This window comes from Melopsittacus undulatus, chromosome 9 (genome assembly GCF_012275295.1).
Source record: "Melopsittacus undulatus isolate bMelUnd1 chromosome 9, bMelUnd1.mat.Z, whole genome shotgun sequence".
Classification (NCBI taxonomy): Eukaryota; Metazoa; Chordata; class Aves; order Psittaciformes; family Psittaculidae; genus Melopsittacus; species Melopsittacus undulatus.
This window is the reverse complement of record NC_047535.1, coordinates 2,956,430-2,970,000: the sequence shown is the minus strand read 5'-3', so window position 1 is coordinate 2,970,000 and position 13,571 is coordinate 2,956,430. Positions and strand designations below refer to the sequence as shown.

The 13,571-nt window shown below is 47.1% G+C and overlaps 2 protein-coding genes across 2 annotated transcripts in view; one reads left to right on the top strand and one right to left on the bottom strand.

Moving 5' to 3' along the window:
* ANKDD1A (ankyrin repeat and death domain containing 1A) overlaps positions 1-490 on the top strand; it is a 12,883-nt gene extending 12,393 nt beyond the window's left edge. Inside the window, exon 15 of the mRNA XM_034066558.1 lies at positions 385-490. Coding sequence (XP_033922449.1) covers positions 385-446 — 62 coding nt within the window. The 3' untranslated portion in view covers positions 447-490. The remainder of the gene's footprint in view (positions 1-384) is intronic.
* A 930-nt stretch (positions 491-1,420) lies between these two features.
* Positions 1,421-12,604, bottom strand: SPG21 (SPG21 abhydrolase domain containing, maspardin). Its single transcript, XM_005148783.3, has 9 exons — positions 12,430-12,604; positions 9,184-9,277; positions 5,679-5,840; positions 4,822-4,902; positions 4,065-4,210; positions 3,446-3,554; positions 2,880-2,987; positions 2,372-2,512; positions 1,421-2,061 (listed from the first exon to the last, which is right to left on the bottom strand). The coding sequence occupies exons 2-9, from the start codon at positions 9,244-9,246 to the stop codon at positions 1,942-1,944; spliced, it is 930 nt and encodes a 309-aa protein (XP_005148840.1). The 5' UTR covers positions 9,247-9,277; positions 12,430-12,604; the 3' UTR covers positions 1,421-1,941.
* Between the last annotated feature and the right edge of the window lie 967 nt (positions 12,605-13,571).

Below are 13,571 nucleotides of genomic sequence, written 5' to 3'. Positions count from 1 at the left end.
ATATGCAGAGGAAAAACAAACACAAGTTCACACCCCCTTGCTACCTTTTATTAATGCATCCTGACACAGCTTTGTATTTTCATAGAATGGTTTGGGTTGGAAGGGACCTTAAAACTCACCCAGTTCCAACCCCTGCCACAGGCAGGGATCCCTTCCACTGGAGCAGCTGCTCCAAGCCTCTGTGTCCAACCTGGCCTTCAACACTGCCAGGGATGGGGCAGCCATAGCTTCTCTGGGCACCCTCACAGGGAAGAGCTTCCTAACATGTATTGTAAATCTCCCCTGTGACAGGTTAAAGCCATTCCCTCTTGTCCCGTCCCTACAAGCCCTTACAAAAAGCCCCTCTCCAGGTTTCTGTGCAGCAGAACTTTCTCTCTTTTACAGAAAGCATTCGGAAAAAAGCAAACGCCGACTCTGCCTCTCCACGGAAGTGTGTAGCCATGTAGCACCAGGAGGGCACCAGCGGCTCCTTCAACAACTTGTCCTCAAGCTAGAGGAGAAACATCTGTTCTGTCGCTGATCAGGAGGCAGCTGCAACTTAAGGGCTTCTTGTCATCAACAGTTGGCACCACTGTTGCTTCCCTCTCCAGAACAGGGAAGGCATCAGCAAAGCCAATGGTCTGAAATGCCTCTTTACAGAGGAAGGAGAGTTTTATGGGCTGCCAGCCTTGCTTCTCATACTGTGAGCACCAGGAACTGCTGGTTTACTGTAACTGGTTTACATCTCATTTTTGTATATAAATTTTAATTGTCTGTTTGTAAGTTATTGAGAGCACAGCCCTTGCTATCAGGAGTGTTCTTTACTTACCTTGTTTTGGGAAGTGTCTGTCCCTTGTGTCCTAGTATGTTCAGAATATCCTTGTTAGGGCAGGAATTTGGAAGAGTCAAGGCTCCCACTTGGTCCTTTTGGAACCATAAGGGCTGTGATCTTTAACAGAAAATTGGAGACATCATTAACATACACTGTTTATAGCTGTACATTAACCTCTACATACTGTTCATGAATCAACCACGTAACTTCCTTAATCCATCGGTTACACTTTTCAAGCTGCAAGATAAGAATGATCATTGGTTATCTACACAGCCTCTGACAAGGACAGAGTCCTTAAATACTTATTTATCACGTAATACTTTCTATTTATTTTTTACAGTGTTTCAAGGGTGAAATAATGTCTGTATTCAATAAATCCAGGTTTTACCCTTAAATTTGCAAGTTACATCTTAGTTAATCATTATTAAAACAACACTACATAATTCTTACCTAGAGCTAAACCAGCACAACCTTATCATTAAAGCCTGAGGTGGATTCAAGCTTTAATGTGCTGGTGTTCTTCATCCCTAGAGGTGGCTGTAGAGGCAAACCAGGATCGGGATAAGTTATAGAGCTGTTCTCTTGTAGTCACAACAAGAGACCCTTAACTGAAAGTGAAGATTTATTGAAAACCATATTTTAAACAGCAAGAAAGTTAAAAATTCAAGTGCTTTATTACCAATAGAAACAAACTAACTTACAACACAGCATACGAGGCAAATAAGTGATGGCAACCTTGTCATTTAAACCAAATATTCAACAAAAATATATGGTGGCTTCTAAGTACACAACCTGCATGTGACGATATATACAGCTGAGTGAAGAGTATAAAAAGAAATCCTGTTCTGCTGAAGAACACGATAGTGAGGACTTTGGTAGCAAAAAGTGTCTTTTGTTTTTAAAACTGTAGTCTTCAAAGATGCTTCCTTGAATTCAAAGACTAAAAGTTACACAGCTCTATCCCATTGTACTGCTGGAGGTTACTGTCCACAGGCAGATCACTGACTGATCCTGCTGGAGTCACACAGTGATAATCGGCTAACACAAGGGAAAGGGCAGAGTGGGAACAGTTGCTCATACACAGGAAGACCACGGAACCATTTCCTCATTTTTCACCAGTGCTCCAAGACCTACTGCTCTTGTTCATTGCTGGAGTGAAGGCTGATCTTCTGGACTTCCAGCTCTTCTGCACTGACCATGGAGGGATCGATGGCTGCGTATCGGGTACCATGGAATTGCAGTAAATGGATCTGTTGAACACAAAATAGTGCTGAAACAAGTGAAGAAGCACAAGGTTTTGGTCAAAAAAACCCACATTTCTCCTGAGTAATTATTGTGAGGATGAAGTTATGGCTTTTGAGTACAAGAGGACAGAGAAAATGGGCAAGAGGTGAACCCCCAACGTCAGTCCCCCATGAATGTGACTACTTCCATCCCTGCATTCTGTATCAGCCATTTGGGAGCAGAGCTCAGACAAGCCAAGGGGGAAAAAACAGGATAGGAAAGACGCTTCCTATTGCTGTGCACAGCAGCAGATCCGGTTTGAATGCAGACACTCACTTGAATATACAGGTTGACCTCAGCACTCCTGCAGAGATAGGGGAAGTTGCCTCCTGTTTTGAGATGAGCTCTTCTGGCGTTAGGATAAAGTTTATACATTTCTTCTTTTGCTTCAGTCGAAAGTGCGCTTTGGTCAAACACCTGCATAACAAAGTCACAGCAGTTAGGTCTGAATCCCAGATTTTGATTATCAAGTCAGACTGGATATATGCTGCTCCCGGAAGCAATTCTCAGCTTCCCTCTGGAACAGCGTTAATGAAACAGAAAACAAAGGGAACACATCAGAAAGCAAATGCTGTGATACATAAACATAAAGGTTGTGTTATGGCACAGAACAGTTCATAATTTGACACAGAAGAGTCCTGGTGTTACCCAGACTTGACTAAATATGAAGTTATGTGCTGCCAATACTTACTAAGTTGCTAACAGAATATCCAGACCCCACCTGGAGGGGAGGAAACAGTGTTTAAGAAAAACACACAAAAGAATAACACTGAGATTAACTTACATCCATGATGGTTACAGGGATGTCCCGAATTTTATGAGGTTCTACATAGGAGTTCTGGCAGTTGAGGGTAAGTCTTGAGGCAAGCTCGCTCTGGCCCAGGCTCTCCAGCTTGCAGTAGAGAGAAACACTGATTAACACCATATTTCACTGCAGTAAGTGAATGCAGTATTAACAACAGAGCCAAAGAGAAGTTAGTTTTACAGGGAAACAGTTAAAGATCATAGTTCCAGCTTAGTATTACTCTGCACAAGACATGCTTAAAGTATGTTCCATTAGTTGCTCCTGCCTCCAGAGCATGACCTACAGACATAGCCCATCACCTTCTCCTCTGCCACCTCAGTTTAACTTCCTCTCTTCTGATCTCCATAAACAGAACCGTAAAGGCAGATGACTGCAGCATCAGGTTAAGTGCTGGGGCTGTGACATTCATCACCTGCCCAAAATCCACCCCTTCCTCCTCCCTCCTGGGTAAGTAAATGAAGAAAGCAGCAGAAATAACCACAACCTCCTGCTAAGCAAATCTTCTACCGAGACGGACATCCCAGCATGAGAGTACAGGTACCTACCCTGTCCACCATGAAATCGATCCCATCGGCCATCTCAGGATCCAGGGGACCAGACGCAAAATTCCCAAGGACAATTTTTTTCAGCATAAAAGCAGGCATCAACCAGAAGCTGAAACAGAAACAAGACGTAACAGGTTTAAAGCACTGAGGACCCAAACAGTGACATGCTTTGTTGTCACTCCTCCCTTTCCTAGCACAGACTTTGTGCTCTAACTGCAAATGAAATCCTGAAGAAGCTTCAAGAACACGGAGAAGGAAAACCTGGCAGCGAGGTGCTTGAACTGCTCTGGGAAGCTGTTGGTCTTCCATTGCAAAAGTGGATTTTAAACATGGTGAATAACACTTTCCTCACTCTGAGTGGTTTTGCTAGAAAACAGGCAGTTAAATCTGACCACACACCCACAGAGGATCACAGAATGACTCGTCTGTCAGATTCCACACTCCCGATTGTGAACATTTCCATTCTCCTTATGCTGTGGCTTCAAAACTCACAAGTATTCCACCCCACACCTCCCTCACCAGGCTGGAAACAGGTTAGACACATGTCCAACCAGAGCAGCAGGACACTTCATCCCAGGTTAATGCCACGAATCTGACTGCTTATCCCAGCTTTGCTTACCTGTTTGCTGTCCAGGTCTGATTGAAGATAGAAGTGTCACTAAAGGAATTACACAGGATCAGAGACTGAACTCTGGGAGATTTGTGTGTGTATTCAGCAAACTTTTGAGCCAAAAAGCCTCCCAGAGATGCTCCAAAGAGGTGAACCTGGTGCAAGGAAAAGAACCAAAATCAAACAGATCACTTGTGAAATACGTGACCTCTAAGCACAAGGTTTCATTGCAAAAATAAGCCACTGTAGTTTTACCCAGTCCTCATGACCCACTTTGTTAAAGAATCCCTCTTCTATTCAACTTCTGGGTCTCTGCATGACAGAAATGTGACCAAGATTGAAAGAAGGAAATGTTTCCAGACCACAGGCCCAATGTCTGTGTGCTCATCAAGCTTAAGAAAAAACAAAAAGGAACATTTCACTCTGGCTTCAATAGCTGTTCCCCAACCCAAGACACTTTGTCGTGGCATCCTGCACTATGTGAGCTCAGAAGGGGAACTTCCACAGGATCACACAGAAACCTAAAGTAACCCAATACAACTTAACAGGCCTGGAACAGCAGCTGAATTTAGGCCAAGTACAGCAATTTTCAAGGGCACTCACCTTCAAAGATAAACCAGTTCCAAATGTAAAATTCCAGCACAGCCTCTTTATTTCTAGGCTACGTTTTGGTCTCATGTGTTATATGCCTGCTCTTAACTGAGACTCTCAAACGTTAGGTGTTTATTGCAACTCCACATCCATTTCCCCACCCCTGAGCACTCACTTTATCCAGCTGAAGGTGGTCCAGCAGTTTTCTGAACCCATCACAGAACTCCAGGTGATCCCAGTACACCGGATACTGCAACTAAAGTAACACACAGTTAGAGAAAGCCATCTCAGATCAGTACCTGTCAGCTGCCTCCTCGAAAGCCACACCAAGTCTCAACCTGCCTCGCCTGTAGCATGAGGCTCAAGCTCTTCAGCCAGGTCCCTCCATCCCAAGGGTGTGAACACCTTCCCTTTGCTTGCACTACAATACATGACAAGGTACCACAGGGTGACTTTGTTGGGGAATGTGCAGCATTGCTCCATTCTGTAATCAGGGAGGAGAGGCTGAAATGATTCTTCAGTGCTTTTGTGGCACGTGAAGCTGGCAGGCACAGGAACTGTGAGCTGCTGTTAGAGAGCTCCTGAAGCTCTTTAGCAGAAAAGCTGTTGTTCAAATCAATCATCTCAGTCCTGCTCAGGAGCTGACAAGCCACAAAAGAGCTGTTGGGATTTTAAGGAGTGACTTAGCAAGCAGGCCAAGAACCACCATCCCTAAGGAAAACATGGAAACCCTGAACTAACCCATGTCTTTGCCTTGTGGCTAACAAAGATCCAGCTGGAGGCAAAGACAACTGGTGTCCAGGGCACATGAGGGGAAAAACATACTGAAATTAATAACATGTATGCACAAGGCTTTGGTTAAGTGCTGATGTGGACATACAGCAGATTTCAGCCTGGATCTGCTGCACACTCTGGAGTGCAACTCAGCATCGTGGTTTTTGTAGATTCCCTTAATCCAAACTAAGTTCGCCTTCATTATCCAGCCTCTCAGCACAAGTACATTCACTTTGACACAGCACTGGGAATACTCACAGCGATAACTCTGTAGCCCCATCCAGTCAGTGCCAAAATCTGCTGGAAAAACACATCTGCAGTTCCACTTACAGGAGGGAGGAATATGAGCGGGCAGCGAATGCTCCGAGGCCCCGCATCGTACAGCGACCAGACTTTGCTGTCGTCATCGTCTACTATGATCTGGAAAGAGAGAGGCACGTGGAGGGGAGAAGAAACACACCAGAGCCATGAGGCTTTAGCCAACTTCCAGAATTGCTTCCACAAAATCTGTGCCATGCAGTAAATGTTATAATCCTCAAGACCCCTTTGAACGAGACCATCTTTTGCTCTTACAGCTTTCTTCTCCAAGGCTGTTTACTAACTGGCACAACAAGGTTTGTGCAGATACAGCTGGAGCAGAGCTGTGGCCATGCATTGCCAAACCAAATGTGTGTCTTGACGTCAGCTGGATAATGAACACGGTGCCTTGGGAAAGGAATGGGAAAGGAGCCACTGTGCCACAGCCCAGGAGAGACCCAGGAGGTCAGTTCAAGGTGTGGAGAGCAACAGCCATGGGCTGGCAGAGCCAGCACTGCCTCAGGGGCTGCTTTTTAAGCAACCACTGATGTTTGCATTCACTGGGCATTACAGATCTGGATACACACGAGCCTACTGAATTAAGCAGTAACACCACAAGTTATTGATCTGAAGCAGTTACAGCCAGCTGCCAGACACAGATGCACACAGCTCCCAGAGCAGCACTGCAAAGCTGACCTGGAAAGAAAAATGCTTCCATCATCTGGCAGCACCTTGGGAGCATCTGTAGTGCTCAGGACACGTGGCTGGCTGAAGCAGAGTATTCACATGCAAGCTTAATGGGCAGTTCCTCACACAGTGCCCATCTCAGGCACAATTAGTATCCTTATAAGTACCAGAATTAGGTAAAAGTCTCCTTTTCCAGCAGTGCTGGAGCCTGACTTGTTCTTACAGGGCTCTTTCAGGAGCGTCTTGCAGGATGCTCTCTCAACACTCCACAACCCAGCCAAAGTGTGCAGCTCAAACCAGACCAACAAGCACAAGCCTGTGTCACACAGTGGGAATTCACCTCCTCTGCATCAAGATGTTACAGCTTTTTGAACAGTAACACACAAGCATGATTTGCTTTTCCATCCCAGCAGTTAAGCTTCTCAGGGAATCAGAGAACAGCATATCACAAAGCTGATTTGCTTGACTAACAATCTGCTTGTATTGAAGCTGGTATTTCAGGCTCTGGGAGCATGTGAGACATCACATGATATTGTTTTGTGAAGTCTCTATGGAAAACAGCAAGACTGCACAGCTTCCAGACCATTCAAAAATAAACCTCATACAAAAGCCCTTCCACCCCCAAAACAGCTCTTTGCACACAAGTCCAGAGCTCCAGCTGTCAACCCATCAGTAATGTTGGATCTGATCACCCATGGGTGGCTACTGCAACATTTACCTTTAGGAACACTCCTTGGAATCACAAAGTTAGTTCATGTCCAGAGAGCTGAGCCTCAGAGATGTTTCTTTCCTCGAGCCCAGACAATGAATCAATGGGTTTCAACACCGGTTTGATTGGATTTCTGGCCACATACTGTGTGATTTCACTCCAGATCCCAAGCTAGGCCAAGCACTGTGCAGTAACTGCTGAGCTGGGAGGTCACAGCCTTCTGGGTTTGGCTGATCAACCAGCATCACCTACAGTTTGCATAAAGGGTAAAATCTGCTCTGCATCAAAACAAGGGGCAGAGCTTCCTGCTTGAGTGCCCCTTGCTGAAGGACTTATCTAAGACAGGAGCAGCATATGCAAATAGTGGCTCAAAGGCAAAGCTAAAAACTCGGATTAAAACTGTTATTTTCTGTGCTGCACTTCCTATATCTGAGAAGAGCCGGAAGGGTGATGGAGCTGTGCATTTCCTGCTCCTGTCAGGAGGAACATCTCAGCCTGTTCTCAAACAATCTGCTCCAGCTCTGCTTCCTTATGTTGATCTGACAGCAGTAACATGCGCTCACCAGCAGTAATGATGGTCATCCCTTCCTCTGCTCTGCCTGTATTTCAGGGGGTGGATAAATATTCCTAAAGACTGCTTTAGAGATCAACTACATCTTCGAGTTGTGCTTTGTTTCCCCTTCTCTCTCAAAAAAAAACAGGCCTACTTTGATCATTTCTACCTTCTTTATACCCTGCACACATCCCTGTGTCATCATTAGACTGAACCACTCGGGAGGGTAGGGTATTCCCATCTGAAGGTCAGCAGCAGCTTCAGTTTACGCATGTCCCCATTTATGAAACCCCAGCAGCAGCTGAAGGCAGCAACCCCTGGCAGTGAGCTGCAGTGTCACAGTCCCCATAGCAGCAGGAGCCTGTTTTGCTGTAACCACAGCCTCCAGCACCTTTCATTTACCAGACTGCATCCCAGAAAGCAGTGCCTCAGAGCATCCACATGTCTTTCCAATGGAATACTGTCCCCTGGGTTTGCTGAGCCATTGCCTGAAGGGGACAGCATGGCACAAGCAGACCCAGGAGATCTGGAACTGGGCAGAAGATCTGGAGATCTGGAACGGGGCAGAAACAGAAAGAAGCTGGACAGCCAGAGCCTGGAGAGCATGCACAGTCACAGCAATACATCTTTCTCACTTACACAAGACACAAACTGGCAAAAATGAATGAGAAACCCCGAACAGAAGATCCTATAGCCCCTCCATAAAGGTAGTTTCTTAGAGAAAGCTACACACCACTCAGTGGAAATCATGCTGAGCACATGTAAGGATTGTTCTTTAGGTCTGGGACACAGTCCCTTTTTTGTGCAGCCCACCTGCAACCAACTTGCTATTGAAACAGGTAATGCTGCTCTTGCCTCTGCTGCCAGCACCATCCTCATGTTCTCACAGCCCACACAGCCATCCAGATTGGGCAACTGAACCAGCTGGAGGTCAGTTGAGCCCAAAAACAAACTATAGGACACCCCCAAGCTACACAGGTCACTGCCTCTCAATGACTGTGCTGGCAGGAGCAGTAGGTTGCTGTGTAAAGGTAAGACTGTCCTTCAGTTTGGCAGGATCTAAAGAAACCACATGGTATTTCCCACCATGGTTCAGACACATTTCCACTTCCAGGAACAATGTGTAGGAAGAGCAGAGGTGGCTCTGGCAGCATGGCTGTGTGGTGGCTGGGTCAGCTGCCTTGCCCTGGTGCTCCATGAGAGGCCCTTCACATCATCCCAGCACACCCCAGTTCCTCAGATCTCCTCCTTGGGCATGGCTGGGATCAGGATGCTGGGTACTGCTGCTGTGGCTCACAACTGTGAGCCTCTGCTCCCCACCACCATGTGCAGAAGTGACTTTCCAGAAGCATGTGAAAGTGTAGGGCATGCTTTCATGCACTCACACGACACGTGGGACAACACTTCAGGAGATAAACCAGGTCACCAGCACAGCCACAGCTGTTCTGCATTAACCAGTCTCACCCACTACAGCAAGAGGAGACATTTCACCACAAGACCATGGCAGCTGTACACACCTTTTTAAGAGGGACTGTGCTTCTGAACCAGTTGTAATCAGGAGAGACCTTAATCTCTCCCATGATGTTTAGGAAACGCTCAGATTAGGTCAGCCTGAAAGAGAGAGAGACATTAGAAATCAGTAAATCGATCCAACAGCTTTACGAGAGGCAGCACTCAAAAGCTGTGCCACGTACAGAAAGCATGTGCAGGGTGAGTTTGCTCTGATCAGTTGCTTGTACTGCCTCTAACCCACACCAAGTTTACTTATCTGCGGTGTTCATCTCAAACCATGTAATTCTCCCAAGAGGCAGCCACCTGACTGCCTGAATGTACCAGCCTGATTGTGATGATGCTTTTGTGACAGCTGTAGAGGACAGCTGTGTTGCAGGATAGAGTGGCTTAAAAACCTAAAACATGTTTTTGACTTGGCTTTAATTGATGAAGCACTCCAAATTTATGTTTAATAAATACTTATACAGCTCACTCAGCAGTTCACACAACAGAATTAAGCTATTTCATGAACCCACTGCCTAAGCATTCAGACCACATTCTTCCATCTCAATGTAACTGACCCAAGGGGGTCCCAGCTGATCTGAGGCTTAACTTACAAGCAAGCCCTGAAGCTTTAATTCTACCCATGCAGAAGCTGACTCTGGTCAGGAGTTACCAATGAAGATAACTTTGAAGCACACCAGTTAACACAGAACAAATAGACTGAGACATGGGTCCACAGAGGAATGCCACTAATTCACTTCCTGAAGTCAGAATGTCCTAGCAGACCTAATGAGTGTCTTATAATAGTCCATAAATTAGTAATAAATACTTCAAGATTTAACTTCTTTTAAGGCAGTGAGGGGCCATTAGCTTCCATTTATACAAGAGATGGTATCAAACAGTTCCCAAGCCTGCAGACTCAATGGCTTTATCCTGAAAGCCAACTGCCTCAAGAGATTATTTTCATGCTTTCACACACAGCACTGGGCATAATAAAACAAAGAAACTTTTGCTCTTGCTACTTAACAGTTGCCAAGTACAAATCAATCGGTTTTGTTTCCAAATTCTTCCTTAAAATAAGACCTTGGTATGTTCTGTGAATCACTCCATTGCTCCCCACAGGAAAGCTGTTGGTGCACAGGCTCAACCAGCTGATTGGGTTAACAGTTACTTAACTATTTCATCATCGTTCAGCCTTCATTTGCCCTTTGCCAAGCAGAGAAAACATGAACTTTAAAGGGAAAGCACTTTCTAAATGTTGAAACACATATAGCGCACGTGATACACCTCTCATGTCCCACAAGGGTTTGAAGTACCCTTGTTTCAGTTTTGTGTGGCTTTGTTTTGGTGCTTCTGTCAACAGTTTTGTTCTTTGCCAGTCTGGCAGCAGGTATAATTACAGCAGAGGTAAAAAATACCTATTCCAACAGCCTGCAGAGAAGGCACAAACATGTGTTACGGACTAAGGAGGACAGCTGGTTATTACAGGAAGGGAAGTGGAGTCCAGACCAATTCCTTTCCATAACTACACCTCAAGGAGCTCTCAACAAGCTGCTCAGACAAAATTAGGGCAGAAATAAATTATCAGCAAATGCCTTAAAACAACATGTTCTCTTTGAGCATTATATTACAGCAGGGCCAAGAAGCACAAGTCACAGGCAGGGCCTCACGCTGCTAGGCACTGCATGAATATAGAGGCACAGGAAAGGGAGGCCTTCTGCTAGTGGTTGTTTGCCATAAAGGGCTGGCAAACTCTTGCTGCTGCAATCACCTCTCTTTTTCCATCACCACAGTCTTCCAGCATTGTTAAGCTAATCCTTGTGGGCTGGCATTTCAATTGGAATCAACTGGAAGCTGCCTGTCACTAGACTAGGTAAGGAAAGGGCATGATGCAGATGGACTTCATCCTCTCAGGCTATGCTCACACCACAGCAAGAGGCCACCTGAAACATAGATTTTGAGCTTCCCATCTCCCCTGTTAGTGCTCATGGAAGCAAACCATTGGCTGATTCTTGCACAGGCACATCTGTGATCACCGTTCTTGAGGACTGCCCCTCTTTTATAGCAAGAGTAAACAGTTTTTTCATTGATTATATAGAACTGTTGCTGAAGTTGATGTCCTGTTAGTGATTCTGTTTTCCCTTGGCACAGAAACACCACATTAAGTTTGCCACAAACTGAATGCTCACGCCAACAACAACCATGAGCTCTTCCAGCCACAGAAAATCTGAACCATGAACTCAAAACAGGGAATCAGCCACTGAAGGCAACTCAAATCAGAAAGACCCTGACACTGCTCATGATGCAGCCTCTGAAGACCCAAGTTCCATCTGCAATAAAACCAAGCAATCTGATGACCTCTAACCTCTTAAAAACAATTTCTCTAAAGGAAGAATTACTGATGGATGCATTCAGAGCACTTGATAACATTCTCCTTGTGAGTTATCCCCACTACACTGTGACATGTTCCATTTGTTATTGATGTAGAAAGACTTTGGTTGTGCCACTAGAGACTAACCCCCTGTCAGGGTGGATTAGATGAGCAGGCACTCACTCCTCTCCCCGTGCTGTGTCTGTGTGCACCAGGGCCATCGCCCAGCTGCCCTCCCACTGCATTGGCCACGCAGCTCCCACTCCTTTGGGCCAAGAGACCTGAATCAGCAACACCAGCACTGAGAGCTGGCGGGAGCTGCAGGCAAGCACCAGGAGATGCAGGGGAAACACGAGGGCTACGGGTGCTTTATGAACACCAAACGCAGACAATGGGGAAGCGGAGCTATGGATAACTGGGACACGGCAGCAGCACCTTCCCCTCTCTCTCAGTGCTGTCACCGCTAACCCAGCCCCAGGGTGCCCACCAAACCCAGCCTCATACCCCGACACAGCGGGCTCACCCAGATTTGTAGGGGCAAACCCCACTCGGTATCCCCAGCCAAGGCACAGGCTGAGGCAACCCCTTCCCTTCAGAACCCCTCCAAGAACACGAACCTGCAGTGCAGAGCATTGGGTTCCCTGCGGGGCCGAGTCCAGAGTCCCCCTCCCCGCCTCCAACCCAGGCCCCCTCATGGGTCGCGATACCCCCCTCCTCCCCGGCCTGAGACCTCCTCAGAGTGCCCCGGCCCCTGGGGCCCAGCCTTGTCCATGACTGATGCTGTACCGAAGCCCGACAGCCCCCAGTGCTCCCCACCCCGGGGCTCTCGGTACCCCCAGAGCCCTGTCCGAGGCCCACACAATCAGGACAGGCCTACCCCACAACGGCACCCCCTTACCGGCTCGGCAGGACCCGGAGCCGCCGCTCTCCTCCTCCTGCTCCCCGCCGCGTCCAAGCGGGGGCTCACGCCTCCGGTGGCCACTTCCGGGTGCTGCTCCCGCGCCGGACACGTGACGACAGGGAAGGGCGGAGGCAGGCGCCATTGCTACCGAGGCGGAAGTAAAGCGGTCGCGGCGCCATCGCTACCGAGGCAAGAGTCACGTGCCCCCGCGCCGGGGCGGTGATTGGTTGGTGGGCGGGGAGGGACGCGGCCGCCATTAGCGACCGGCGGGCGGGAGCGTCTGAGGGGATGGTGTCTCACAGTGCTATTTTAATGTAGAATTAAATGTGCGGATTGCTCTGGGGGTCTCACAAGCGTTAATTCAGCTCCCCTAATGCCTCTGTGCAGAGATACCTTAAAAATGACACTTAGTCCTCCCGTTGGATGTAGCCGAGCAGCTGTGTGTTATCTGCTGTCAGCACGGCCTGGTGTTTGCAGTAGGGCGGCTCCGGTTAATGAAGGAGAGCAGTAGGAGATCGTTCGGGTCTCTGAGTCATTCCTGTAAAGAGCAGGTGGGATCAATTAGCTTCGGTTAACTGGGACGTGACAATTAGGAGCTGAAAGTGAGAAACAGACCTGTAGATACCTGTCAGTTGTAGGTGCGTGCTCCGTGAGATAGGGCTAAAAGATACACTTGATTAACTAATATGGAGATACATAAACTACGTGCAATAGATAATATATTTAATAATTATGACACTAATAAATTATAGCAATTGCACTATTAATGAATACATTTAGTCTCACCTAGTATATATAGACTATGTAACAGGTAGTGGAGTTTCCTGCCTGAAGTTCACCCTGTAGCAAGGTGTCATTTCATCAGTCTCCTGAAACTGCTCCATTTTGCCTCAAGTTTTCAGCTGCTTTCTCAGTTTAACCTTGTTATAAAAAGCCTTTTAAACGATAATTTCTGCGATCCTAGGGAAATACTTCCTTCGTGTTTTATTTATGAAGAGGATCAAAAGCCGGCCCCGCCTGAGGTAACCGACGTGTACTGAAGCAGCCTGAGGGAGGCTGTGGGGGGGGGGAGCGCTGCAGCGCGGACTGCGTTTCCCATGATGCATCGCGACCGTGCGCACACCCGCTCCCCACTCCCG

What these genes read in the sequence shown, in the direction of transcription:
- SPG21 (XM_005148783.3), bottom strand. Translation starts at nt 9,246, where the DNA reads ATGGGAGAGATTAAGGTCTCTCCTGATTACAACTGGTTCAGAAGCACA. An exon ending in GCACAGTCCCTCTTAAAAAG is followed by an intron (nt 5,841 to 9,183) that starts GTGTGTACAGCT and finishes CTCTCTTTCCAG; the next exon opens with ATCATAGTAGACGATGACGA. An exon ending in TCCCTGTAACCATCATGGAT is followed by an intron (nt 2,513 to 2,879) that starts GTAAGTTAATCT and finishes TTTGTTATGCAG; the next exon opens with GTGTTTGACCAAAGCGCACT.